Raw genomic sequence first — 26,091 nt, forward strand, 5'->3', positions numbered from 1 at the left:
GTCCCCAATGTCCCAATGTCCCCCATGTCCCCAATGTCCCCAATGTCCCCAGAGACGCCGCTGACATTGGCCGCTCAGCGCGAGGGTCCGGCCGAGGTGGAGCCTCAGAGTCCCCAATGTCCCCAATGTCCCCAATGTCCCCAATGTCCCCAATCCCCTCAATGTCCCCAACGCCCCCGTGTCCCCACTGATGTCCCCAATGTCCCCAATGTCCCCAATGTCCCCAATGTCCCCAATGTCCCCAACGCCCCAAATGTCCCCAACATCCCCAATGTCCCCAAATCCTCCCAATGTCCCCAATGTCCCCAATGTCCCCAATACCCCCAAATTGTCCCAATGTCCCCAACATCTCTAAATGTCCCCATTGTCCCCAAATGTCCCCAAAACCTCCCAATGTCCCCAATGTCCCCAATGTCCCCCAATGTCCCCAATCCCCCCAATCCCCCCAATGTCCCCAATGTCCCCAATCCCCCCAATCCCCCCAATGTCCCCAATGTCCCCAATGTCCCCAATGTCCCCAATCCCCCCAATCCCCCCAATGTCCCCAATGTCCCCAATCCCCCCAATCCCCCCAATGTCCCCAATGTCCCCAACGTCCCCAATGTCCCCAGAGACGCCGCTGACGTTGGCCGCGCAGCGCGAGGGTCCGGCCGAGGTGGAGATCATCCGGCTGCTCTGCCTGGGCGGGGCCCACCTGGACTTCCGCGCCCGCGACGGCGCCACCGCCCTGCACCGGGCAGTGTGCACGCGGCGCTACCCCGCCCTGCTGGTACCCCTGGGGACACCTGGGGACACCTGGGGACAGATAGGGACACCTGGGGACAGATAGGGACACCTGGGGACACGGGGGTGGCACTGCACCGGGCAGTGTGCACGCGGCGCTACCCCGCCCTGCTGGTACCGGGGACACCTGGGGACACACCTGGGGACACCTGGGGACACCTGGGGACACCTGGGGACAGATAGGGACACCTGGGGACAGATAGGGACACCTGGGGACACGGGGGTGGCACTGCACCGGGCAGTGTGCACGCGGCGCTACCCCGCCCTGCTGGTACCTGGGGACACCTGGGGACACCTGGGGACACCTGGGGACACCTGGGGACACCTGGGGACAGATAGGGACACGTGGGGACACCTGGGGACACGGGGGTGGCACTGCACCGGGCAGTGTGCACGCGGCGCTACCCCGCCCTGCTGGTACCTGGGGACACCTGGGGACACCTGGGACACCTGGGGACAGATAGGGACACCTGGGGACACACCTGGGGACACCTGGGGACAGATAGGGACAGATAGGGACACCTGGGGACACCTGGGGACACCTGGGGACACCTGGGGGCACCTGGGGGCACCTGGGGACAGCTGGGGACACACCTGGGGACACCTGGGGACAGCTGGGGACACCTGGGGACACCTGGGGACAGCTGGGGACACCTGGGGACAGATGGGGACAGATAGGGACATGTGGGGACACGGGGGTGGCACTGCACCGGGCGGTGTGCACGCGGCGCTACCCCGCCCTGCTGGTACCTGGGACACCTGGGGACACCTGGGGACATGTGGGGACAGCTGGGGACACCTGGGGACACCTGGGGACAGCTGGGGACACCTGGGGGCAGATAGGGACACATGGGGACACGGGGGTGGCACTGCACCGGGCGGTGTGCACAAGGCGCTACCCCGCCCTGCTGGTACCTGGGGACACCTGGGGACACACCTGGGGACAGATAGGGACACCTGGGGACACGGGGGTGGCACTGCACCGGGCGGTGTGCACGCGGCGCTACCCCGCCCTGCTGGTACCTGGGACACCTGGGGACACCTGGGGACACCTGGGGACACCTGGGGACACCTGGGGACACCTGGGGACACCTGGGGACAGCTGGGGACACCTGGGGACACAGGTGTGACACCCCAAGGGTGCCATGGGAGTTGTCTGGTGATGTCACCTGGGGGGTTCCATGGGTGTCACTGGGGGAGTTCCATGGGTGTCACTGGGAGGTCCCATGGGTGTCACAGGAGGGTTCCACAGGTGTCACTGGGTGCTTCCATGGGTGTCACTGGGGGGTCCTCAGGGTGTCACTGAGGGGTCCCATGGGTGTCACCAGGGGGTCCATGGGTGTCACTGGGGGGGTCCCGCGGGTGTCACCAGGGGAGTCCCACAGGTGTCACTGGGGGGTCCCACGGGTCTCACCAGGGAGTTCCATGGGTGTCACCGGGAGGTCCCATGGGTGTCACTGGGGCGGGGTCCCACGGGTGTCATGGGGGGGTCCCACGGGTGTCACCGGAGGGTCCCACGGGTGTCACCGGGAGGTCCCATGGGTGTCACCAGGGGGTTCCACGGGTGTCACTGGGGGGTCCCACAGGTGTCACTGGGGCGTCCCACAGGTGCCACCAGGGGGTTCCATGGGTGTCACCAGGGGAGGTCCATGGGTGTCACCGGAGGGTCCCATGGGTGTCACCGGGGGGTTCTATGGGTGTCACTGAGAGGTTCCATGGATGACACCGGGGGGTTCCATGGGCATCACCAAGGGGGTCCCACAGGCGTCACCGAGGGGTCCCACGGGTGTCACTGGGTGTCACTGAGGGGTCCCACGGGTGTCACCAGAAGGTCCCATGGGTGTCACTGGGTGTCACCGGGAGGTCCCATGGGTGTCACCGGAGGGTCCCACGGGTGTCACCGGGAGGTTCCACAGGTGTCACTGAGGGGTCCCATGGGTGTCACCGGGGTGTTCCATGGGTGTCATCGGGAGGTTCCCACGGGTGCCACTGCGGGGTTCCACGGGCGTCACTGGGTGTCCCACGGGTGCCGCGCTGTCACCCGCAGGCGCTGCTGGACCTGGGGGGGTCCCCGAACTACAAGGACCGTCGGGGTCTGACCCCCCTGTACCACACGGCCATGGTGGGGGGGGACCCGCGGTGCTGCGAGCTGCTGCTCTACAACCGCGCGCACATCGGCACCGCCGACGAGAACGGCTGGCAGGAGATACACCAGGTGACAGCTGTGACATTGTCACCTGTGTCACCCTGTCACCCTGTCATTGTGTCATTGTGTGACCCCCTTATCCCATCCCTGTGTCACCCTGTGTCATTGTGTCACATCGGCACGGCCGACGAGAACGGCTGGCAGGAGATCCACCAGGTGACAGTTGTGACATTGTCACCTGTGTGACATTGTCACTGTGTCACCCTGTCACTGTGTGACCTCCTTATCCCATCCCTGTGTCACCCTGTGTCACCGTGTCACTGTGTCATTGTGTCATTGTGTCACCCCCTTATCCCATCCCTGTGTCACCGTGTCACATCGGCACGGCCGACGAGAACGGCTGGCAGGAGATACACCAGGTGACAGCCGTGACATTGTCACCTGTGTGACATTGTCATTGTCACCGTGTCATTGTGTCACCCCGTTATCCCATCCCTGTGTCACCCTGTGTCACCATGTCACATTGTCATCCTGTCACCGCGCCCACATCGGCACTGCCGACGAGAACGGCTGGCAGGAGATCCACCAGGTGACAGCTGTGTCATTGTCACCTGTGTCACATTGTCATTGTCACTGTGACATTGTCACCGTGTCACCCTGTCATTGTGTCACCCCCTTATCCCATCCCTGTGTCACCCTGTGTCACCGTGTCACATCGGCACGGCCGATGAGAACGGCTGGCAGGAGATACACCAGGTGACAGCCGTGTCACCGTGTCACCGTGTCATTGTCACCGTGTCACTGTGTCACCCTGTCACATTGTCACCCTGTCACATTGTCACCCTGTGTCACTGTGTCACATCGGCACGGCCGATGAGAACGGCTGGCAGGAGATACACCAGGTGACACTCATTGTCACCGTGTCATTGTCACATTGTCACCGTGTCATTGTGTCACATTGTCACCCTGTCACATTGTCACCCTGTCATTGTGTCACCCTGTGTCACTGTGTCACATCGGCACGGCCGACGAGAACGGCTGGCAGGAGATACACCAGGTGACAGCCATTGTCATTGTCACCTGTGTCACATTGTCACCGTGTCACTGTGTCACTGTGTGACCCCCTTATCCCATCCCTGTGTCACGCTGTGTCACCGTGTCACACTGCCACCATATCACCCAGTCCTGCTGTCACCCTGTCACTGTGTCACCGTGTCACCCAATCCTGCTGTCACCCTGTCACCATGTCACCCTGTCGCTGTGCCACCCTGCCAGTGGCAGATGTCACCATGTTACTCTGTCACTCTGCCACGTCACCGTGTCACTGGGTCACCCCATCGTCCCTGTCCCCCAATGTCCCCAATGTCCCCAAATGTTCCCAATGTCCCCAATGCCCCCAATGTCCCCAAATGTCCTCAAATGTCCCCAATGTCCCCAATGTCCCCAATCCCCAAAACACCTCTGACACCCCCAATGTCCCCAGTGTCCCCAATCCCCCGATGTCCCCAATGTCCCCAATGTCCCCAATGTCCCCAATGTCCCCAATGCCCCAATCCCCCCAATGTCCCCAATGTCCCCAATGTCCCCAATGTCCCCAATGTCCCCAGTGTCCCCAATGTCCCCGTGTCCCCGATGTCCCCGTATCCCCACTGATGTCCCCAGTGTCCCCAGTGTCCCCACTGTCCCCAATGTCCCCAATGTCCCCAATGTCCCCGTGTCCCAGGCGTGCCAGCACGGCCACTCGCAGCATTTGGAGCATTTGCTGTTCTATGGGGCTGAGGCGGCGGCGCAGAACGCGTCCGGAAACACCGCGCTGCACATCTGCGCCCTCTACAACAAGGTGACATTGGGGACATTGGGGACATCGGGGACATTGGGGACATTGGGGACATTGGGGACATCGGGGGGATTGGGGACATCGGGGACATTGGGGACATTGGGGACATTGAGGGGATCGGGGACGTTGGGGACATTGGGGACACGAGGACACGGGGGCGTCTGGAAACACCGCGCTGCACATCTGCGCCCTCTACAACAAGGTGACACTGCGGGGACATCGGGGACATTGGGGACATTGGGGGGATAAGGGACGTTGGGGACATTGGGGACATTGAGGGGATCAGGGACGTTGGGGACATTGGGGACATTGGGGACATTGGGGACATTGGGGGACATCGGGGACATTGGGGACACTGAGGGATGTTGGGGACACTGGGGACATCGGGGACATTGGGGACATTGGGGACATTGGGGACATTGGGGACATTGAGGGGATCAGGGACACTGGGGACATGAGGACATGGGGGCGTCCGGAAACACCGCGCTGCACATCTGCGCCCTCTACAACAAGGTGACAGCCGGGGACATTGGGGACATCGGGGACATTGGGGACATTGGGGACATCGGGGACATTGGGGACATTGGGGACATTGGGGACATTGGGGACATCGGGGACATTGGGGACATTGGGGGGATTGGGGACATTGGGGACATTGGGGGATTGGGGACATCGGGGACATTGGGGACATTGGCGGGGACACGGGGACATTGGGGGGATCGGGGACATTGGGGACATTGGGGACATTGGGGACACGAGGACACAAGGGCGTCCGGCAACACCGCGCTGCACATCTGCGCCCTCTACAACAAGGTGACACCACGGGGACATTGGGGACATTGGGGACATTGAGGGGATCAGGGACACTGGGGACATCGGGGACATTGGGGACATTGGGGTGATTTGGGTTATTGGGGGACACTGAGGACATCGGGGATTGGGGACATTGGGGACATTGAGGGGATTGGTGACACTGAGGGGATTGGGGACATTTGGGGACGCTGGGGACATTGTGGGGACACTGAAGGCACCGATATGGGGGACTGGGGACATTGGTGACATTGGGGACATTGGGGACATTGAGGGGACTGGGGACATGGGGGACTGGGGACATTGGGGACATCAGGGGACTAGAGGACATTGGTGACATTGGGGACATTTTGGGACATTGGGGACATTTTGGGACATTGGGGACATTTGGGGACATTGAGGGGACTGGGGACATTGGAGGGACATTGGGGCATTGGGGACATCAGGGGATTGGGGACATTGGGGACATTGGGGACATTTGGGGATGTTTGGGGACATGGGGGACTGGGGACACTGGGGACATTGGGGTGACATTGAGGGCCACAGTGGGGAACGGGGGGGTTGGGACCTTGGTGACACGCCGGCGGTGGCACATTGGTGACGTATTGTTGGTGACACGCTGGTGACACGCCGGTGACACGTTGGTGACACGTTGGTGACACGTTGGTGACACGTTGGTGACATCGGTGTCCCCCCAGGAGAGCTGCGCCCGAATCCTCCTGTACCGAGGGGCCAACAAGGAGGTGAAGAACAACAGCGGCCAGACGCCATTCCAGGTGACACTGGGGACACCGGGGACATGGGGACAGTGGGGACATTGGGGACATTGGGGACATTGAGGACATTGGGGACATTGGGGACAGTGGGGGGATTGGGGACATTGGGGACATTGGGGGGATTGGGGACATTGGGGACATCGGGGACGTCGGGGACATTTGGGGACGTCGGGGACGTTGGGGGGATTGGGGACATTGGGGACATTGGGGACATTGGGGGGGTTGGGGGACATCGGGGACATCGGGGACATTGGGGACATTGGGGACATGGGGACATTGGGGGGATTGGGGACATTGGGGGGACATTGGGGACATTGGGGACGTTGGGGACATCGGGGACAGTGGGGGGATTGGGGACATTGGGGACACCGGGGGCATTGGGGACATTGGGGACAGTGGGGACATTGGGGACAGTGGGGACATTGGGGACATTGGGGACATTGGGGACAGTGGGGACATTGGGGACATTGGGGACAGTGGGGACACCCTGCTGCAGATGACATTGGGGACACCATTGGGGACATTTTAGAGGGTGTGACGCCCCATGTGAGTGTCCCCTCTCTGTCCCCATCCCTGTCCCCTCTGTCCCTCTGTCCCCAATGTCCCCTCTGTCCCTGTGTCCTTGTCCCTGTCCCTGTGTCCCCATCCCTGTCCCTGTCCCTGTCCCTGTGTCCCCTGTGTCCCCTGTCCCTGTCCCCTCGGTGTCCCCTTTGTCCCTGTCCCCTCTGTCCCTGTCCCTGTCCCTCTGTCCCTGTCCCTGTCCCCTCGGTGTCCCCGTGTCCCTGTCCCCAATGTCCCCTCGGTGTCCCTGTCCCTGTCCCTGTCCCCTCTGTCCCTGTCCCCGTGTCCCTGTCCCTGTCCATGTCCCTGTCCCTGTCCCTGTCCCCTCTGTCCCTGTCCCTCTGTCCCCTGTCCCTGTCCCCGCAGGTGGCCGTCATCGCCGGGAACTTCGAGCTGGGGGAGCTCATCAAGAACCACCGGGACAGTGACGTGGGTGAGTGGGGGGGACATTGGGGACATTGGGGACATTGGGACATCAATGGGGACATTTGGGGACATTGGGGACATCAATGGGGACACGGGGACATCAATGGGGACATTTGGGGACATTGGGGACACTGGGGACACGGGGACAGCAATGGAGAAATTGGGGGGATTGGGGACATTGGGGGATTGGGGACGTTGGGGACAGTGGGGACATTGGGGACATCAGTGGGGACATCAATGGGGACACGGGGACATGGGGACATCATTGGGGACATTGGGGACATTGGGGACAGTGGGGACACGGGGACATCAGTGGGGACATGGGGACATCAATGGGGACATCGGGGGGATTGGGGACATTGGGGACATCAATGGGGACATTTGGGGACATTGGGGACATCAGTGGGGACATCAATGGGGACACTGGGGACATCAGTGGGGACATTTGGGGACATTGGGGACATTGGGGACACTGGGGACACCAATGGGGACATTGGGGACATTGGGGCTGGAAGGGACTTTGGGGGCTGCAGCCGTTCCTGCCCCCAAAACCCCGCAAATCCTCCTCAAACCCACCCAAAGTCCCCCAAATCCCAACGGACCCCCCCAAATCCCCCCAAAATTCCCCCCAGTTCCCTTCCAGGAGAGCCCCAAACCCCCTCAAACCCCCCCAAACCCCCCCAAATCCTCCCCTGACACCCCAAACCCCCCCTAAGACCCCCCAAATCCCCCCCAAATCCCCCCAAATCCCCCTCCTGACTCCCCAAACCCCCCCAAACCCCCTTCAAACCCCCTGAATTCCCCCCAAATCCCCCCCAAATCCTCCCCAAACCCCCACAAACCCCCTCCTGACCCCCCAAAATCCCCCCAAACCCCCCCTAAGACCCCCCCAAACCCCCCCAGTTCCCTTCCAGGAGAGCCCCAAACCCCCCCAAACCCCCTCCTGAGCCCCCAAATCCCCCCCAAAACCCCCCTAAATCCCCCCAAATCCCCCCAAACACCCCCTAAGACCCCCCAAATCCCCCTAAATCCCCCCAAATCCCCCCCAAACCCCCCAAAATCCCCCCCAGTTCCCTTCCAGGAGAGCCCCAAATCCCCCCAAACCCCCCCTAAGACCCCCCAAACCCCCCCAGTTCCCTTCCAGGAGAGCCCCAAACCCCCCTAAATCCCCCCAAACCCCCCCAAATCCCCCCCTAAATCCCCCCAAATCCCCCCTAAGACCCCCCAATCCCCCCCAGTTCCCTTCCAGGAGAGCCCCCAGTTCATCGGCCGCCGCCGGGAGGGGCTCCGGGGCCTCCCCCTCCCCCCCCAGCGCCTCCTCCGGGCCAACAGCGACACCGGGGGGGGGGCGCTGCCCGAGTGGGTCCTGAGGGGTCCCCCCGGAGCCCCCCCGGCCCCCCGACCCCCCTCGGGCACCCTGAGGAGCTCCAGCTCCCCCCGGGGGGCGCGGGCGCGATCCCCCTCCCGGGGACGGCACCCCGAGGAGCCGCGGAGGCAGCCCCGGGGCCGGCCCAGGTACGGGTTTGGGGGGTTTGGGGGGGATTTGGGGGGATTTGGGGGGTCTTGGGGAGGTTTGAGGGGGATTTGCAGGGTTTTGGGGAGGTTTGGGGGGGGATTTGGGGGGATTTGGGGGGCTGGGACCACCAGAAAAGGCACCTGGAGGAGCCTCCAGGTACAGGGGGGGCACCTGGGGGGGATTTTGGGGGGGATTTGGGGGGGGTTTGGGGGGGGTTTGGGGGGATTTGGGGGGATTTTGGGGGGGTTTGGGGGGCTGGGACCCCCGAGGGTGGCACCCCGAGGAGCCGCGGCGGCAGCCCCGGGGCCGGCCCAGGTACGGGTTTGGGGGGTTTGGGGGGGATTTGGGGGGATTTGGGGGGTCTTGGGGAGGTTTGAGGGGGATTTGCAGGGTTTTGGGGAGGTTTGGGGGGGGATTTGGGGGGATTTGGGGGGCTGGGACCACCAGAAAAGGCACCTGGAGGAGCCTCCAGGTACAGGGGGGGCACCTGGGGGGGATTTTGGGGGGGATTTGGGGGGGGTTTGGGGGGGGTTTGGGGGGATTTGGGGGGATTTTGGGGGGGTTTGGGGGGCTGGGACCCCCGAGGGTCGCACCCCGAGGAGCCGCGGAGGCAGCCCCGGGGGCGGCCCAGGTACGGGATTTGGGGGGGTTTGGGGGGTTTTGGGGGGTTTTCGGGAGGTTTGGGGGGGGATTTGGGGGGATTTGGGGGGATTTTGGGGGGATTTGGGGTGATTTCAGGAGGTTTGGGGGGGTTTTGGGGGGGTTTGGGGGGGATTTGGGGGGATTTGGGGGGCTGAGACCACCAGAAAAGGCACCTGGAGGAGTCCTGGGAATGATCCAGGTATGGGGGGGGGATTTTTGGGGGGATTTTGGGGGGATTTGGAAGGGTTTGAGGGGGATCTGGGGGTGTTTGAGGGGGGATATGGGGGGTTTGGGGGGGATTTGGGGGGATTTGGGGGGATTTGGGGGGATTTGGGGGGCTGGGACCCCCGAGGGTCGCACCCCGAGGAGCCGCGGCGGCAGCCCCGGGGCCGGCCCAGGTACGGGTTTGGGGGGATTTGGGGGGATTTGGGGGGTGGGACCCCTGGGTTGGGACCTGCCCCCCGTTTTTGGGGGTCTGGGGGTCCCATTTGAGGATTCGGAACCCCAAATTTGGGACTCTGGGACCCCAAATTGGGACCCCGGGACCCCAAATTTGGGGTTTGGGTGGGGGGGTCTGGGTCCGGGACCCCAAATCGCGACTCTGGGACCCCAAATCGGGACCCCAGACCCCAAATCGTGACTCTGGGACCCAAGATCGCGACCGCAGACCCCAAATCGGGACCCCAGACCCCAAATCGGGACCCCAGACCCCAAATTGGGACCCCAGACCCCAAATTGGGACCCCAGACCCCAAATTGGGACCCAGAGACCCCAAATCAGGACCCCAGACCCCAAATTGTGACCCCAGACCCCAAATCGGGACCCCAGACCCAAAATCGCGACTCTGGGACCCCAAATCAGGACCCCAGACCCCAAATCGGGACTCTGGGACCCCAAATTGGGACCCCAGACCCCAAATTGGGACCCCAAACCCCAAATCAGTGACCCCAGACCCCAAATCGGGACCCCAGACCCCAAATTGGGACCCCAGACCCCAAATCGCGACCCCAGACCCCAAATCGGGACCCCAGACCCCAAATCAGTGACCCCAGACCCCAAATTGTGACTCTGGAACCCCAAATTGGGACTCAGGGACCCCAAATTGCGACCCCAGACCCCAAATCAGTGACCCCAACCCCCAAATCGGACCCCAGACCCCAAATCTGGATGCCAACCCCCAAATCGGGACCCCAGACCCCAAATCGTGACTCTATGACCCCAAACCAGGACCCCAGACCCCAAATCTGGACCCCGGACCCCAAATCGTGACTCTGGGACCCCAAATCGCGACCCCAGACCCCCAAACCAGCCCCCCAACCCCTTTTGAGTCCCCAGACCCCAATTCCAGCCCCGGGAACCCCAAATCCGCGTCTCCCGTTCCCTTCCCGGGGGTCTCACCCGTGTTTCCCCTCCCCCCCTCAGCTCCAGCGGCCTCAGCCGTGACCCCGGCCCGGGGGGGACCCCCGGGGGCACTTTGGGGTCGCGGGGAGTGAAGAGGAAACTTTACTCGGCCGTGCCCGGCCGGACCTTCCTGGCGGTGAGACCGTACCAGGCGCAGGGCGAGGGCGAGCTGAGCCTCAGCAAGGGCGAGCGCATCAAGGGTGGGTCGGGGGGTCCAAAAACCCCCCAAAAACAGCCCCAAAATAGCCCTGAAATAGCCCCAAAAATATCCCAAAATAACCCCAAAATAGCCCCAAAAATATCCCAAAATAGTCCTGAAATAGCCCCAAAAATATCCACAAAATATCCCCTCCAGGGCGAGGGCGAGCTGAGCCTCAGCAAGGGCGAGCGCATCAAGGGTGGGTCGGGGGGCCCCAAAATATCCCAAAAACAGCCCCAAAATAGCCCCAAAAATATCCCAAAATAGTCCTGAAATAGCCCCAAAAATATCCCCAAAAAATCCCCCCCAGGGCGAGGCCGAGCTCAGCCTCAGCGGGGCGAGCGCATCAAGGGTGGGTCTGGGAGCCCCAAAAACCCCCAAAATATCCCAAAAAATATCCCAAAAATATCCCAAAATAGCACCAAAAATATCCCCGAAATAGACCTAAAATATCCCCAAAAAATCCCCCCCAGGGCGAGGGCGAGCTGAGCCTCAGCAAGGGCGAGCGCATCAAGGGTGGGTCGGGGAGCCCAAAAATATCCCAAAATAGCCCCAAAAATATCCCCAAAATATCCCCGAAATAGCTCTGAAATATCCACAAAAAATCCCCAAAATAGCCCCAAAAATATCCCCCCCAGGGCGAGGGCGAGCTGAGCCTCAGCAAGGGCGAGCGCATCAAGGGTGGGTCTGGGAACCCCAAAAATAGTCCCAAAATAGCCCCAAAAATATCCCAAAAATATCTCAAAATAGTCCTGAAATAGCCCCAAAAATATCCACAAAATATCCCCCCCAGGGCGAGGGCGAGCTGAGCCTCAGCAAGGGCGAGCGCATCAAGGGTGGGTCGGGGGGCCCAAAAATATCCCAAAATAGCCCCAAAATATCCACAAAATAGCACCAAGAATATCCCAAAAATTCCTGAAAAAGTTCCCAAAATATCCCCAAAATAGCCCTGAAGTATCCCCAAAATATCGCCAAAAAATCCCCAAAGTGTCCTCAAAATATCCCTGAAATATCCCAAAAACAGCCCCAAAATAGCCCCAAAATATCCACAAATTATCGCCAAAATAACCCCCAAAAATCCCAATAAATCCCCCAAAAAATCCCCCCCAGGGCGAGGGCGAGCTGAGCCTCAGCAAGGGCGAGCGCATCAAGGGTGGGTCTGGGGACCCCAAAAACCCCAAAAATATCCCAAAAATAGCCCCAAAAATATCCCAAAATAGCACCAAAAATATCCCCGAAATAGCCCTAAAATATCCCCCAAAAAATCCCCCCCAGGGCGAGGCCGAGCTCAGCCTCAGCGGGGCGAGCGCATCAAGGGTGGGTCAGGGGGTCCTGAAAACCCCAAAAACAGACCCCAAAAACCCCAAAAACAGCCCCCAAAAACCCCCAAAAACAGCCCCGAAATAGCCCTGAAATATCCACAAAAAATCCCCAAAAATATCCCCAAAAAATCCCCCCCAGGGCGAGGGCGAGCTGAGCCTCAGCAAGGGCGAGCACATCAAGGGTGGGTCTGGGGGTCCAAAAATCCCCCAAAATATCCCCAAAGTAGCCCCAAAATGGCCCCAAAGTATCCCCAAAATATCCACAAAATAGCCCCAAAATAGCCTCAAAAATATCCAAAAAAATCCTGAAAAAGTCCCCAAAATAGCCCCAAAGTATGCCCAAAATATCCCCAAAATAGCCCGAAAATAGCCCCAAAATAGCCCCAAAATATCCACAAAAAACCCCCCAAAGATCCCAATAAATCCCTAAAAAACCCAAAAAAAATCCCTCAAAAATGCCAATAAATCCCTAAAAAAAACCCAAAAATATCCCAATAAACTGCCCCAAAAAAACCCCAAAATTTCCAATAAATCCCTAAAAAAGCCCCAAAAAAATCCCAATAAATCCCTAAAAAATCCCGGGACCCCTCCCCAAAAAACTCCCAGAACTGCTCCTCGAAATGCCTTAAAAATCAGCAGAAATCCCAAAATATCCCCGAAAAACCCCAAAATCTCCCCCAAATAGGCCCAAAATAGCCCCAAAATATCCCCAAAATATCCACAAAATATCCACAAAATAGCCCCCAAAAAACCCCCAAAAAATCCCAATAAATCCCTTAAAAAACCCAAAATATACCCAAAAACATCTCAATAAATCCCTAAACAAACCCCCAAAAATACCCAAAAAAACCCAATAAACCCATAAAAAAACCCCAAAAAACTCCCAATAAATCCCTAAAAAACCCAAAATATCCCAATAAACCCATAAGAAACCTCCAAAAACCGTCCAAAAAATCTTAATAAATCCCTAAAATATCCCAAAAAAATCCCAATAAATACCCAAAAAAACCCCAAAAACTCTCCAAAAAAATCCCAACAAATCCCTAAAAAAAAACCCAAAAATACCCCAAAAAACCCCAATAAATCCCTAAAACCAACCAAAAATCCCCTAAAAAACCCCCAAAAATCCCCTAAAAAAACACCCCAGAAATCCCATAAAAACACCCCAGAAATCCTCTAAAAAAAACCCAAAAAAATCCCCTAAAAAACCCCAAAAAATCCAAAAAAACCCATAAATATTTAAAAAAAAAATCTCAAAAAAATCTCAAAAAAAAACCAAACCAAAAATCCCCTAAAAAACCCCAAAAAAACAAAAAAAATATTTTTTGCTTTTTTGGGGTTTTTCGGGTGGAGTTTCTCATGTTTGGGGTTGTTTGGGGGGTGGGATTTGGGATTTTGGGGGGTTTGGGGTTTTTTGGGGGGATTTTGGGTTTTTTTAATTTTTGGGGTTTTTGGGTGGATTTTGGGGAGAGTTTTGGGATTTTTTGGGGGGTGGGATTTGGGATTTTTGGGGGGTCTGAGGGGGTTTTGGGGGGATTTGGGGTTTTTTGGGGGGGTTTTAGGGGGGATTTTGGGGAATTTTGGGGGAATTTTGGGATTTTTGGGTTTTTGGGGGGTTCTGAGGGGATTTTTTTGGGTGAGTTCCTCATTTTTGGGATTTTTTGGGGTTGGGATTTGGGATTTGGGGTTTTTTGGGGTTTTTTGGTGGTTTTGGGGTTTTTTTGGGTGAGTTTCTCATTTTTGGGATTTTTTGGGGGGTGGGATTTGGGATTTTTGGGGGGTCTGAGAGGGTTTTGGGGGAATTTGGGGGTTTTTAGGGGGGATTTTGGGGAATTTTGGGGGAATTTGGGGGTTTTTGGGGGGTTTGGGGTTTCTGGGTGGGGTTTCGGTTTTTTTGGGGGTTATTTTGGGGTTTTTGGGGTGTCTCTGATTTTGGGGTGCCCCTGCAGTGCCGAGCGTGGCCGAGGGCGGATTTTGGGGTTCCTTGGGGGGATTTGGGGTTTTTTGGGTTTTTTGGGGGGTTTTTGGGGTTTCTGGGTGGATTTTTTGGGGTTTTTTTTGGGATTTTTGGTGTTTCTGGGTGGGATTTTGGGGTTTTTGGGGTTTCTGGGTGGGTTTTTTGGGGGTTTTGGGGTTTCTGGGTGGGTTTTTTGGGGTTTCTGGGTGGATTTTTGGGGGTTTTGGGGCTTCTGGGTGGGTTTTTTGGGGGTTTTGGGGTTTCTTGGGATGTATTTGGGGGTTTTTGGGGTGTCTCTGATTTTGGGGTCCCCCGCAGTGCTGAGCGTGGGCGAGGGCGGATTTTGGGGCTCCTATGGGGGATTTTGGGTTTTTTGGGTGGGGTTTTTTGGGTTTTTGGTGTTTCTGGGTGGGATTTTTGGGGTTTCTGGGTGGGATTTTGGTGTTTCTGGGTGGGGTTTTGGGGTGTCTCTGATTTTGGGGTCCCCCGCAGTGCTGAGCGTGGGCGAGGGCGGATTTTGGGAGGGTCAGGCCCGGGGCCGGGTCGGGTGGTTCCCGTCCGAGTGCGTGGAGGAGGTGCCGCCCCGGACCCCCGAGGGAAAATCAGGTACCCCAAAAATCCCACCTGGACCCCAAAAACCTTCTCCGGACCCCAAAACCCCCCCCCGGACCCCAAAACCCCCCCCCCCGTACCCCAAAAACCCTCCCCGGACCCCCAAAAATCCTTCCCGGACCCCAAAAACCCTTCCCGGTCCCCAAAAACCCTCCCCGGACCCCAAAACCCACCCCCGGACCCCAAAAACCCCCGGACCCCCAAAAATCCTTCCCGTACCCCAAAACCCCCCCCGGACCCCAAAAACCCTTCCCGGACCCCAAAAACCCACCCCGGACCCCAAAATCCACCCCTGGACCCCAAAAAACCTTCCCAGACCCCAAAACCCTCCCTGGACCCCAAAACCCTCCCCGGACCCCAAAAAATCCCCCCGGACCCCCAAAAACCCTTCCCAGACCCCAAAAATCCAACCCAGACCCCAAAAACCCCCCCGGACCCCAAAAACCCCCCAAAACTCCCCAAATCCCCCAAAATCCCCCAAATCCCCCAACCCCTCTGAGCCAAAACCCCAAAAACCCCCAAAAATGCCCAAAAAATCCCAAGAAACCCCCCAAAGATCCCCAAAAACCCCAAAACCCCCAAAAATCAAAAAAAAAACCCCAAAAAACCCCAAAACCCCCAAAGAAAACCCCAAAAAAACCCCCAAAAACCCCAACAAAAACCAAAAATCCCCAAAACCCCAAAAAATCCCAAAAATTCCCCCAAAAAAACCAAAAAATCCCAAAAAATCCCAAAAAGCCCCAAACACCCCAAATCCCCCAATCCCTCTGACCCAAAACCCACAAAAATTCCCCAAATAACCCCAAAAAACCCCAAATATCCCCCCAAAACCCCAAAAAGTCCTCAAAAACCCAAAAAATCCCCCGAATCCCCCAAAACCCCCAAAAACCCCAGATTCCCCCCAAACCCCTAAAATCCCCCTAAACCCCCCCCCAAAAAACCCCAGAAACCCCAAAAATCCCCCCAAAAAACCCCAAAATCCAAAAAAACCCAAAAAAAAACCAAAATCCCCCCAAAACGCCCCCAAACCACAAAGAAACCCCAAAAACCCAAAAAAATCCCCCCAAAATCCCAAAAATCCCCGAACCCCAAAAAAAACCCCAAAAAGACCCCAAAAAAACCCAAAAATCCCCCCAAAACCCAAAAAAAGCCCAAAAGCCCAAAAACCCCAAAATCCCCCAAAACCCCCAAATATCCCCCAAAAATCCCCCCCGAAAACCCAAAAATCCCTAAAAAATCCCCAAAAACAAAAAAAAAACCCAAATCCCAAAAAAACTACCCCAAAAAACCCCCAAAACCACCAAATATCCCCCAAGAACCCCCAAAAGCCCCGAATATCCCCCAAAACCCCCCAAATGCCCTAAAAAATCCCCAAAAAACCCAAAAAAAACCCCAAAAAATCCCCAAAATCCCCACAAAAAACCTCAAAAAACCCCACAAAAAAACCCAACAAACCCCAAAAATCCCCCCCAAAAACCCCAAAAACCCCAAAAAACCCCAAATATCCCCAAAAACCCAAAAAAACCCCAAATATCCCCAAAAAACCCTCAAAACCCCAAAAAGCCACAAAAAAGCCCCCAAAACCCCCAAAATTCCCCCCCAAAAAACCAAAATATCCCCCCAAAATCTCAAAAATCCCCCCCAAAACACACAAAAAAACCCCAAAAACCCCAAAGAGCCACAAAAAAAGCCCCAAAAAAACCCCCAAAACCACCAAAAATTCCAAAAGCCCGAAAACCGCCCCAAAAACCCCCCAAAAATCCCAAAATTCCCCCAAAAAGACCCAAAAACTGCCCAAAAAAACCCAAATAACCCCCCAAAAAACTGAAAAAAACCCAAAATCCCCAAAAAAGCCCCAAAAAAACCCACAAAAAATCCCCCAAACCCCCCCAAAAACCCCCAAAAAATCCCAAAAAAGCCCCAAAAAACCACAAAAAAAATCCCAAAACCCCCAAAAATCCCACAAAAAAGCCCCAAAAAACCCCACAAAAAACCCACAAAAAAAAAAAACAAAACCCCCAAAAAACCTCAAAAAATCGCCCCCAAAAAAACCCCCAAAACCCCAAAAAACTCCTAAATACCCCAAAAATCCCCCAAATCCCCCCAAAAACCCCAAAAATCCCCCAAAATCCCCCAAATCTCCGGCAGAGTCGCGCAGCGAGAAGGCGAAGCGCCTCTTCCGCCACTACACCGTGGGATCCTACGACAGCTTCGACGCCCCCAGGTGAGACCTGAACCCCAAAAATTCCCAAAATTCCCAAAATTCCCAAAATTCCTACTCAGGGACCCCAAAAATCCCAAAAATCCAAAAGATTCGGAAAAAAAAAACCCAAAAAACCAGAAAAAAGCCCCAAAAAACCCAAATTATTTCCTCAAACTGCAACCCCAAAATTCCCAAAATTCCCAAAATTCCCAAAATTCCCAAAATTCCCAAAATTCCTACTCGGGGACCTCAAAAATCCTAAAAACCCCAAAAGATTCTGAAAAAAAACCCCAAAAAAAGCCCCAAAAAACCCAAATTATTTCCCCAAACTCCAACCCCTGAAACCCAAAAATTCCCAAAATTCCCGCTTGGGGACCCCAAAAAATCCCCCAAACCCCCAAAAATTCTGAAAAAAAACCCAAAAAATACCCCAGAAAAAAGCCCCAAAACCCCCAAATTATTTCCTCAAACTCCAACCCCAAAAACCCCAAAAACCCCAAAATTCCCAAAATTCCCAAAATTCCCAAAATTCCTACTCGGGGACCCCAAAAATCCCAAAATCCCAAAAAAAATGTGAAAAAAAACCCCAAAAAAAGCCCCAAAAACCCCAAATTATTTCCTCAAACTGCAACCCCAGAAACCCCAAAATTCCCAAAATTCCCAAAATTCCCAAAATTCCTACTCGGGGACCCCAAAAAATCCCAAAAACCAAAAAAATTCTGAAAAAAACCCCAGAAAACCCAAAAAAAGCCCCAAAACCCCAAATTATTTCCTCAAACTGCAACCCCAAAAACCCCAAAAAACCCCAAAATCCCAAAATTCCCAAAATTCCCAAAATTCCCAAAATTCCCAAAATTCCTACTCGGGGACCCCAAAAAATCCCAAAAACAAAAAAAAAAAATCTGAAAAAAAAACCCCCAAAAAACCAGAAAAAAGCCCCAAAAAACCCAAATTATTTCCCCAAACTCCAACCCCAAAAAACCCCAAAATTCCCAAAAATCCCAAAATTCCCAAAATTCCCAAAATTCCTACTCGGGGACCCCAAAAATCCCAAAAACCCAAAAAAATTCTGAAAAAAAACCCCAAAAAACAAAAAAAAATGCCTCCAAGAAACCCAAATTATTTCCCCAAACTCCAACCCCCAAAAAACCCCAAAATTCCCAAAATTCCCAAAATTCCCAAAATTCCTACTCGGGGACCCCAAAAATCCCAAAAACCCAAAAAAATTGTGAAAGAAAACCCCAAAAAATGAAAAAAAAAGCCCCAAAAACCCCAAATTATTTCCCCAAACTCCAACCCCAGAAACCCCAAAAACCCCAAAATTTCCTCCCAAAAAACCCCAAAATTTCCTCCCCAAAAATCCCCAAATTTTATCCCATAAATCCCAAAATTCCCTCTTGGGACCCCAAAAAATCCCAAAAATTTCCCCAATTTCCTCTGAAATCCTCCAAAAACACCAAAATACCCCCAAAATCCCCAAATTTCCCCCAAATCCCCCAAAATCTCCCCAAAATTCCCCAAATCCTCCCAAAATTTTCTGAAATCTCTCCAAATTCTCCCAAAATCTCCCCCAAAACTCCCCAAATTTCCAAAAATTCCCCCCAAATTCTTCCGAAATCCTCCAAAAAACCCAAAATACCCCCAAAATCCCCAAAATTCTCCCAAATCCCCCAAAATTCCCCAAAATCTCCCCAACATTCCCCAAATCCTCCTCAAAATCTCCAAATTCCTCCTAAATCTCCCCAAATTCTCCCTAAATCGCCCTAAATTCACCCAAATCCTCCCAAAATTCTACAAAATTCCCCCAAAATCCTCCAAATCCCCCAAAATCACCCAAATTCCTCCCAAATCTCCCTCAAATTCACCCCAAATTGCCCAAAATTCCCCCAAATCCCCCCAAAATCCCCCCAAATTTCCTCCAAATCCCCCTAAAATCGCCCAAAATCCCCCCAAATTCCTCCTAAATCATCCCAAATTCTACCAAAATCCTCCTAAATCCCCCCAAATTGCCCGAAATTCCCCAAAATCTTCCCAAAATCCTCCAAATCCCCCTAAATCACCCCAAAATCTTCCACAGAATTCCCCAAAATCTCCCCAAAATCCCCCAAATTCCCGAAAATCTCCCCAAATCATCCCTAAATCCCCCAAAATATATTCCAAAATCCTCCAAATCTCCCCTAAATCCCCCCAAAATCTTCCCAAAATCTCCCGCAAAATCCCCCAAAATCTCTCCAAAATGTCCCCAAATCCCCCAAAATCCCCCAAATCCCCCCAAATCTTCCGAAATCCCCCCAAAATCTCCCCCAAAATCCCCGAAATGTCCCCCCCAAAATGTTTGGGCCGTTTTGGGGCATTTTTGGGGTTGGTTTATGGCAGTTTTTGGACATTTTTGGGGCAGTTTTGGGGCACTTGTGGGGTCGGAGGCTCTGGGGCAAGTCCGGGACATTTTGGGGTCGATTTGGGGCATTTTGGGGCATTTTGGGGTCCATTTGGGGCAGATTTGGGGATTTTTGAGGCATTTTGGAGCAGATTTGGGGCATTTTGGGTCATTTCGTGGCATTTTTGTGACATTTTTGGAGTTGATTTGGCATCAATTTGGGGCAGATTTGGGGCAGTTTTGGGGCAGTTTTGGGGTTTATTTGGAGAAGATTTGGGGTTTTTTTGGGGCCATTTTGGGTTGGTTTTGGGGCCATTTCGGGTTTCTTTGGGGCAGTTTTGGGGTTTATTTGGGGCAGTTTTGGGGATTTTTTGGGGTTCATTTGGGGCAGTTTTGGGGTTTATTTGGGGGCATTTTGGGGCAGTTTTGGGGTTTATTTGGGGCAGTTTTGGGGTTTGGGGCCATTTCGGGGTGGTTTTGGGGCTATTTTGGGGCTGATTTGGGGCAGTTTTGGGGCTGATTTGGGGTTTATTTGGGTTTATTTGGGGCAGTTTTGGGGTTTATTTGGGGCAGTTTTGGGGTTTATTTGGGGTTTATTTGGGGTTTATTTGGGGCAGTTTTGGGGTTCATTTGGGGTTCATTTGGGGTTTATTTGGGGTTTATTTGGGGTTCATTTGGGGTTTATTTGGGGTTCATTTGGGGTTCATTTGGGGTTTATTTGGGGTTTATTTGGGGTTCATTTGGGGTTTATTTGGGGTTTATTTGAGGTTTATTTGGGGTTTCTTTGGGGTTTATTTGGGGTTTATTTGGGGTTTATTTGGGGTTCATTTGGGGCAATTTGAGGCAGATTTGGGGTTGGGTTGAGGCACTTTAAAGGTTGATTTGAGGCTGTACTGGTGCTGTACTGGTTTTATACTGGTTTTATACTGGTGTCGTACTGGGAGTTGTACTGGTTCTGTACTGGTGCCATACTGGGTTCTATACTGGTTTTATACTGGTTCTGTACTGGTTTTATACTGGTTTAATACTGGTGCCGTACTGGTGCTGTACTGGTGCTGTACTGGTTTTATACTGGTGCTGTACTGGTGCTGTACTGGTTCTATACTGGTGCTGTACTGGTGCTGTACTGGTGCCGTACTGGTGCCGTACTGGTTTTATACTGGTTTTATACTGGTGCCGTACTGGTGCTGTACTGGTTCTGTACTGGTTCTGTACTGGTTTTATACTGGTGCTGTACTGGTTTTATACTGGTTTTATACTGGTGCCGTACTGGTGCCGTATTGGTGCTATACTGGTTCTGTACTGGTGCCGTACTGGTGCCAGTCCCTCCCAGTCCATCCCAGTTTATCCAAATTGCCTCCCAGTTTGTCCCAGTCCATCCCAGTGTCTCCCAGTTAATCCCAGTTCATCTGAATTGCCTCCCAGTCTGTCCCAGTCCATCCCAGTTTATCCCAGTTCATCCGAATTCCTTCACAGTCCGTCCCAATCCCCCCCATTTCCATCCCAGTTCATCCCAGTCCATCCCAGTCCCCTCCCAGTCCATCCCAGTCTCTCCCAGTCCATCCCAGTTTATCCCAGTTCATCTGAATTCCCTCCCAGTCTGTCCCAGTCCCCCCCATTTCTATCCCAGTTCATCCCAGTCCATCCCAGTTTATCCCAGTCCATCCGAATTCCATCCCAGTCTGTCCCAGTCCATCCCAGTTTATCCCAGTTCCCTCCCAGTCCACTCCAGCCCATCCGCGCCCCCTCCCCAGTATTTCCCCCCGAGCCGCTCCCGCTGTCCCTGGGGTGTCCCCGCGCCCCCTCCCCAATTCCCGCGCCCCCTCCCCAGTTTCTCCCCGCGCCCCCTCCCCAATTCCCAGCCCCGCTCCCGCTGTCCCTGGGGTGTCCCCTCGCCCCCTCCCCAATTCCCGGCGCCCCCTCCCCAATTCCCGGCGCCCCCTCCCCAATTTCCCCCCGAGCCGCTCCCGCTGTCCCTGGGGTGTCCCTGCGCCCCCTCCCCAATTTCCCGCGCCCCCTCCCCAATCCCCGCGCCCCCTCCCCAATTTCCCGCGCCCCCTCCCCAATCCCCGCGCCCCCTCCCCGGTTTATCCCGGTGCCCCCTCCCCAATTCCCCGCGCCCCCTCCCCAATTTCCCCCCGAGCCGCTCCCGCTGTCCCTGTTGTCCCTGGGTGGTCTCCGCGCCCCCTCCCCAATTCCCGGCGCCCCCTCCCCAATTGCCCGCACTCTCCCGCTGTCCCTGTGTTGTCCCCTCGCCCCCTCCCCGGTTTATCCCCGCGCCCCCTCCCCAATTCCCCCCGCGCCCCCTCCCCAGTTTCTCCCCGCGCCCCCTCCCCAATTCCCGCGCCCCCTCCCCAATTTCCCGGCCCCGCCGCTCCCGCTGTCCCTGCCCGGCCGCCGTCCCCTCTCCCCCTCCCCAGTTTTTCCCCGCGCCCCCTCCCCAGTTTATCCCCGCGCCCCCTCCCCAATTTCCCCCCGCACTCCCGCTGTCCCTGCCCGGCCGCCGTCCCTGTTGTCCCCAGTTTTTCCCCTCGCCCCCTCCCCAGTTTATCCCCGCGCCCCCTCCCCAATTTTCCCGGCCCCGCACTCTGCCGCTGTCCCTGTTGTCCCCGGTTTTTCCCCTCGCCCCCTCCCCAATTCCCGCGCCCCCTCCCCAATTATTCCCGGCCCCGCACTCCCGCTGTCCCTGTGTTGTCCCCTCCCCAATTCCCGCGCCCCCTCCCCAATTCTGTCCCCGCCGCTCCCGCTGTCCCTGCCGGCCGCCGTCCCTGTTGTCCCCAGCATTTCCCCTCTCCCCCTCCCCAATTCCGGCACCCCCTCCCCAATTCCCCGCGCCCCCTCCCCAATTCCCGCGCCCCCTCCCCAATTCAGTCCCCGCTCTCTCCCGCTGTCCCTGCCCGGCCGCCGTCCCTGTTGTCCCCAGTTTCTCCCCGTGCCCCCTCCCCAATTCCGGCGCCCCCTCCCCAATTCCGGCGCCCCCTCCCCAATTTCCCCCGCTCTCTGCCGCTGTCCCTGCCCGGCCGCCGTCCCCTCGCCCCCTCCCCAATTCAGTCCCCGCTCTCTCCCGCTGTCCCTGCCCGGCCGCCGTCCCCTCGCCCCCTCCCCAATTCAGTCCCCGCTCTCTCCCGCTGTCCCTGCCCGGCCGCCGTCCCCTCGCCCCCTCCCCAATTCAGTCCCCGCTCTCTCCCGCTGTCCCTGCCCGGCCGCCGTCCCCGCGCCCCCTCCCCAATTCAGTCCCCGCTCTCCCGCTGTCCCTGCCCGGCCGCCGTCCCCGCCGCTCCGCCGGGTCCTAGAGCCGCTCCCGGTGCCGGTCCCGCCCGTCCGGCCCCGCCGCCCTGCCCGGGCCCTACCGGGGCCCCCTCCCCATCCCGGGGGGCGATGCGGCCGCGCCCCCTCCCCACGCAGCCCCCGCCATGTCCCGCCGCGCCCCCTCCCCCCGCGCCGCGCCCCCTCCCCCCGCGCCCCCGCTCTCCTCCAGCTGGCCCCTGCTGGGACCCCCCCGCCGCAGCGTCTGGTACATCTACAGGTACGGGGACCCCCGGGACCCCCGGGACCCCCGGGACCCCCCCCCGGGACCGGGACCCCCGCCAGGGCCGGGACCACCCCCCCAAATCCATCCATCGTGTCCCCTCTCCTGTCCCCACCAGGGACCCCCAATTCCGGTGTCACCCCCCCCCCCCCCATATCACTCCGGGGTCACTCGGGACCCCCGGGACACCCCCGGGACCCCCCCGGGACCGGGACCACCCCCCGGGCCGGGACCACCCCCCCAAATCCATCCATCGTGTCCCTTTCTATGGTTTTTATCAGGGACCCCCAATTCCGGTGTCACCCCCCCCCGTGTCACTCGGGACCCCCCCCGGTACCGGGACCCCCCCGGGACCCCCCCGGGACCGGGACCCCCGCCCGGGCCGGGACCACCCCCCCAAATCCATCCATCGTGTCCCTTCCTTTGGTTTTTATCAGGGACCCCCAATTCCGGTGTCACCCCCCCCCGTGTCACTCGGGACCCCCTCGGGACCCCCCCCCGGGACCCCCCCGGGACCCCCCCCCGGTACCGGGACCCCCCTACGGGCCGGGACCCCCCCCCAAATCCATCCATCGTGTCCCCTCCTTTGGTTTTTACCAGGGACCCCCAATTCCGGTGTCACCCCCCCCGCTCCGTGTCACTCGGGACCCCCTCCCCGGGCCGGGACCACCCCCGGGACCCCCCCGGGACCCCTCCGGTACCGGGACCCCTGCCAGGGCCGGGACCACCCCCCCAAATCCATCCATCGTCTCCCTTCCTTTGGTTTTTATCAGGGACCCCCAATTCCGGTGTCACCCCCCCCCATATCACTCCGGGGTCACTCGGGACCCCCGGGACCCCCCCGGGACCCCCCCGGTACCGGGACCCCCGCCAGGGCCGGGACCCCCGCCAGGGCCGGGACCCCCCCCAAAAATCCATCCCCGTGTCCCCTCTCCTGTCCCCACCAGGGTCCCCCCAATTCCGGTGTCACCCCCCCCCTCCGTGTCACTCGGGACCCCCCCGGGACCCCCCCGGGACCCCCCCGGTACCGGGACCACCCCCCCAAATCCATCCCCGTGTCCCCTTCTCCTGTCCCCACCAGGGACCCCCAATCCTTGTGTCACCCCCCCCCTCGTGTCATTCGGGACCCCCGGGACCCCCCCGGGACCCCCCCCGGTACCGGGACCCCCCTCCGGGCCGGGACCACCCCCCCAAATCCATCCATCGTCTCCCTTCCTTTGGCATTTACCAGGGACCCCCAATTCCGGTGTCACCCCCCGCCCCGTGTCACTCGGGTCCCCCCGGTACCGGGACACCCCCGGAACCCCCCCCCCGGTACCGGGACCCCCGCCCGGGCCGGGACCACCCCCCCAAATCCATCCCCATGTCCCCTCTCCTGTCCCCACCAGGGTCCCCCCAATTCCGGTGTCACCCCCCCACCCGTGTCACTCGGGACCCCCCCCCGGTACCGGGACCCCCCGACGGGCCGGGACCACCCCCCCAAATCCATCCATCGTGTCCCTTCCTTTGGCTTTTACCAGGGACCCCCAATTCCGGTGTCACCCCCCCCCCCGTGTCACTCGGGACCCCCCCCCGGTACCGGGACCCCCCCGGCACCGGGACCCCCCCGGGACCGGGACCCCCCCCCAAATCCATCCATCGTCTCCCCTTCTTCTGTCCCCACCAGGGTCCCGCTGTCACCCCCCCCCCCGTGTCACTCGGGACCCCCCCGGGACCCCCCCGGGACCCCCACGGTACCGGGACCCCCCCCCGGGTACCGGGACCCCCTCGGGACCCCCCCCCGGTACCGGGACCCCCTCCAGGGCCGGGACCACCCCCCAAATCCATCCCCGTGTCCCCTTCTCCTGTCCCCACCAGGGTCCCCCCAATTCCGGTGTCACCCCCCCAATGTCCCCCCCATGTCCCCCCAATGTCCCCCAATGTCCCCCCAATGTCCCCCAATGTCCCCCCAATGTCCCCCCAATGTCCCCCAATGTCCCCCCCAATGTCCCCCAATGTCCCCCAATGTCCCCCCCAATGTCCCCCCAATGTCCCCCCAATGTCCCCCCAATGTCCCCCCCAATGTCCCCCCAACGTCCCCCAATGTCCCCCAATGTCCCCCAATGTCCCCCCCAATGTCCCCCCAATGTCCCCCCAATGTCCCCCAATGTCCCCCCCAATGTCCCCCAATGTCCCCCAATGTCCCCCCCAATGTCCCCCCAATGTCCCCCCAATGTCCCCAATGTCCCCCCAATGTCCCCCAATGTCCCCCAATGTCCCCCCAATGTCCCCCAATGTCCCCCAATGTCCCCCCCAATGTCCCCCCAATGTCCCCCCCAATGTCCCCCCCAATGTCCCCCCAATGTCCCCCCCAATGTCCCCCCAATGTCCCCCAATGTCCCCTTTGTGTCACCCCCAATGTCCCCCCAATGTCCCCCAATGTCCCCCCAATGTCCCCCAATGTCCCCCAATGTCCCCCCCAATGTCCCCCCAATGTCCCCCCCAATGTCCCCCCCAATGTCCCCCCAATGTCCCCCCCAATGTCCCCCCAATGTCCCCCCAATGTCCCCCCAATGTCCCCCCCAATGTCCCGCCAATGTCCCCCAATGTCCCCCCAATGTCCCCCCCAATGTCCCCCCAATGTCCCCCCCAATGTCCCCCCCAATGTCCCCCCAATGTCCCCCCCAATGTCCCCCAATGTCCCCAACGCCCCCAATGTCCCCCAATGTCCCCCCAATGTCCCCCCAATGTCCCCCAATGTCCCCCCAATGTCCCCCAATGTCCCCTCAATGTCCCCCAATGTCCCCTCATGTCCCCCAATGTCCCCCAATGTCCCCAATGTCCCCCCCATGTCCCCCAATGTCCCCCCCAATGTCCCCAATGTCCCCCCCAATGTCCCCCCAATGTCCCCCCATGTCCCCCCGTGTCCCTCTGTCACTCTTTGTCCCCCCGGGGGTGGCACGGGACACTGGGGAGGGGGAGGGGACACTGGTGGGGGGACAGGGAGGTGTCACG

General features: G+C 57.9%; 1 protein-coding gene across 1 annotated transcript in view; it reads left to right on the forward strand.

Moving 5' to 3' along the window:
- Positions 1 to 26,091, forward strand: part of SHANK1 (SH3 and multiple ankyrin repeat domains 1) — a 74,432-nt gene that overhangs the window by 23,290 nt on the left and 25,051 nt on the right. Inside the window, exons 6-15 of the mRNA XM_072921452.1 lie at positions 612 to 769; positions 2,831 to 2,998; positions 4,653 to 4,769; positions 6,275 to 6,352; positions 7,280 to 7,346; positions 8,578 to 8,854; positions 10,920 to 11,098; positions 14,869 to 14,982; positions 17,137 to 17,212; positions 22,864 to 23,094. Coding sequence (XP_072777553.1) covers positions 612 to 769; positions 2,831 to 2,998; positions 4,653 to 4,769; positions 6,275 to 6,352; positions 7,280 to 7,346; positions 8,578 to 8,854; positions 10,920 to 11,098; positions 14,869 to 14,982; positions 17,137 to 17,212; positions 22,864 to 23,094 — 1,465 coding nt within the window. The remainder of the gene's footprint in view (positions 1 to 611; positions 770 to 2,830; positions 2,999 to 4,652; positions 4,770 to 6,274; positions 6,353 to 7,279; positions 7,347 to 8,577; positions 8,855 to 10,919; positions 11,099 to 14,868; positions 14,983 to 17,136; positions 17,213 to 22,863; positions 23,095 to 26,091) is intronic.

Source organism: Taeniopygia guttata, chromosome 37 (assembly GCF_048771995.1).
Source record: "Taeniopygia guttata chromosome 37, bTaeGut7.mat, whole genome shotgun sequence".
NCBI lineage: Eukaryota > Metazoa > Chordata > Aves > Passeriformes > Estrildidae > Taeniopygia > Taeniopygia guttata.